At 65.7% G+C, this 661-nt stretch overlaps 1 protein-coding gene across 1 annotated transcript in view; it reads left to right on the top strand.

The window, feature by feature from the left end:
• LOC104277798 (calponin-2-like) overlaps positions 1-655 on the top strand; it is a gene marked incomplete at both ends in the record, with an annotated part of 928 nt that extends 273 nt beyond the window's left edge. Inside the window, 3 exons of the mRNA XM_009874550.1 lie at positions 199-265; positions 356-493; positions 642-655. Of these exons, the coding sequence (XP_009872852.1) occupies positions 199-265; positions 356-493; positions 642-655 (219 nt within the window). The remainder of the gene's footprint in view (positions 1-198; positions 266-355; positions 494-641) is intronic.
• Between the last annotated feature and the right edge of the window lie 6 nt (positions 656-661).

The following is a 661-nucleotide window of genomic DNA, read 5'->3' as shown; positions in this document are numbered from 1 at the left end:
AGGTTTTCTCTGCGGTGTTGCTTGGCCAGAGTTGTCCCCAAAGTGTCTGAGAGAGCCCTGGGGACCAGCAAGGACCAGGGATGGGCAACCACCTCGTGCCTCTGGGGCAGACCTGGGCTGGACCTTCCCAAAAGGGTCCTGTGCCCCATGGGGGGTCTCTGCCCCACTGCAGCCCCCTCTCCCCTCGTCCTCCCCCAGGCTCATGAACAAGCTGCAGCCCAACTCTGTGAGGAAGATCAACCGCTCGGCTCAGAACTGGCACCAGGTGGGTGCGGGCAGCCCTGCCTGCGGCCCGGCTACTGCAGAGCCCCAGCCCCTCCACTCACGGGGGGTCTTATCCCTCTCCCCTCTGCAGCTCGAGAACCTCTCCAACTTCATCAAGGCCATGGCCAGCTACGGCATGAACCCCGTGGACCTCTTCGAAGCCAACGACCTCTTCGAGAGCGGGAACCTGACGCAGGTGCTGGCGGGCATGGTGAGCGTGTGGGGACGGGTGCTTGGGAGGGGTCACAGCCCCACAGAACCCCCTGGGTGGACCCCCAGCCCGGGGTGCTGCCCGTGGGACCTTGCATCTTCCCCTGCCCAGGGTGGGGGTGGGAGATCTGAGACCCCCATCCTGCCTCACCGCCCCCCCACTGCAGGCCAAGACAAAGGGGCTGCA

This window comes from Apaloderma vittatum, unplaced genomic scaffold (assembly GCF_000703405.1).
Source record: "Apaloderma vittatum isolate BGI_N311 unplaced genomic scaffold, ASM70340v1 scaffold37018, whole genome shotgun sequence".
NCBI classification, from domain to species: Eukaryota; Metazoa; Chordata; class Aves; order Trogoniformes; family Trogonidae; genus Apaloderma; species Apaloderma vittatum.
Note: the sequence above shows the minus strand (reverse complement) of the source record. Positions and strands in the feature narration are given on the sequence as shown.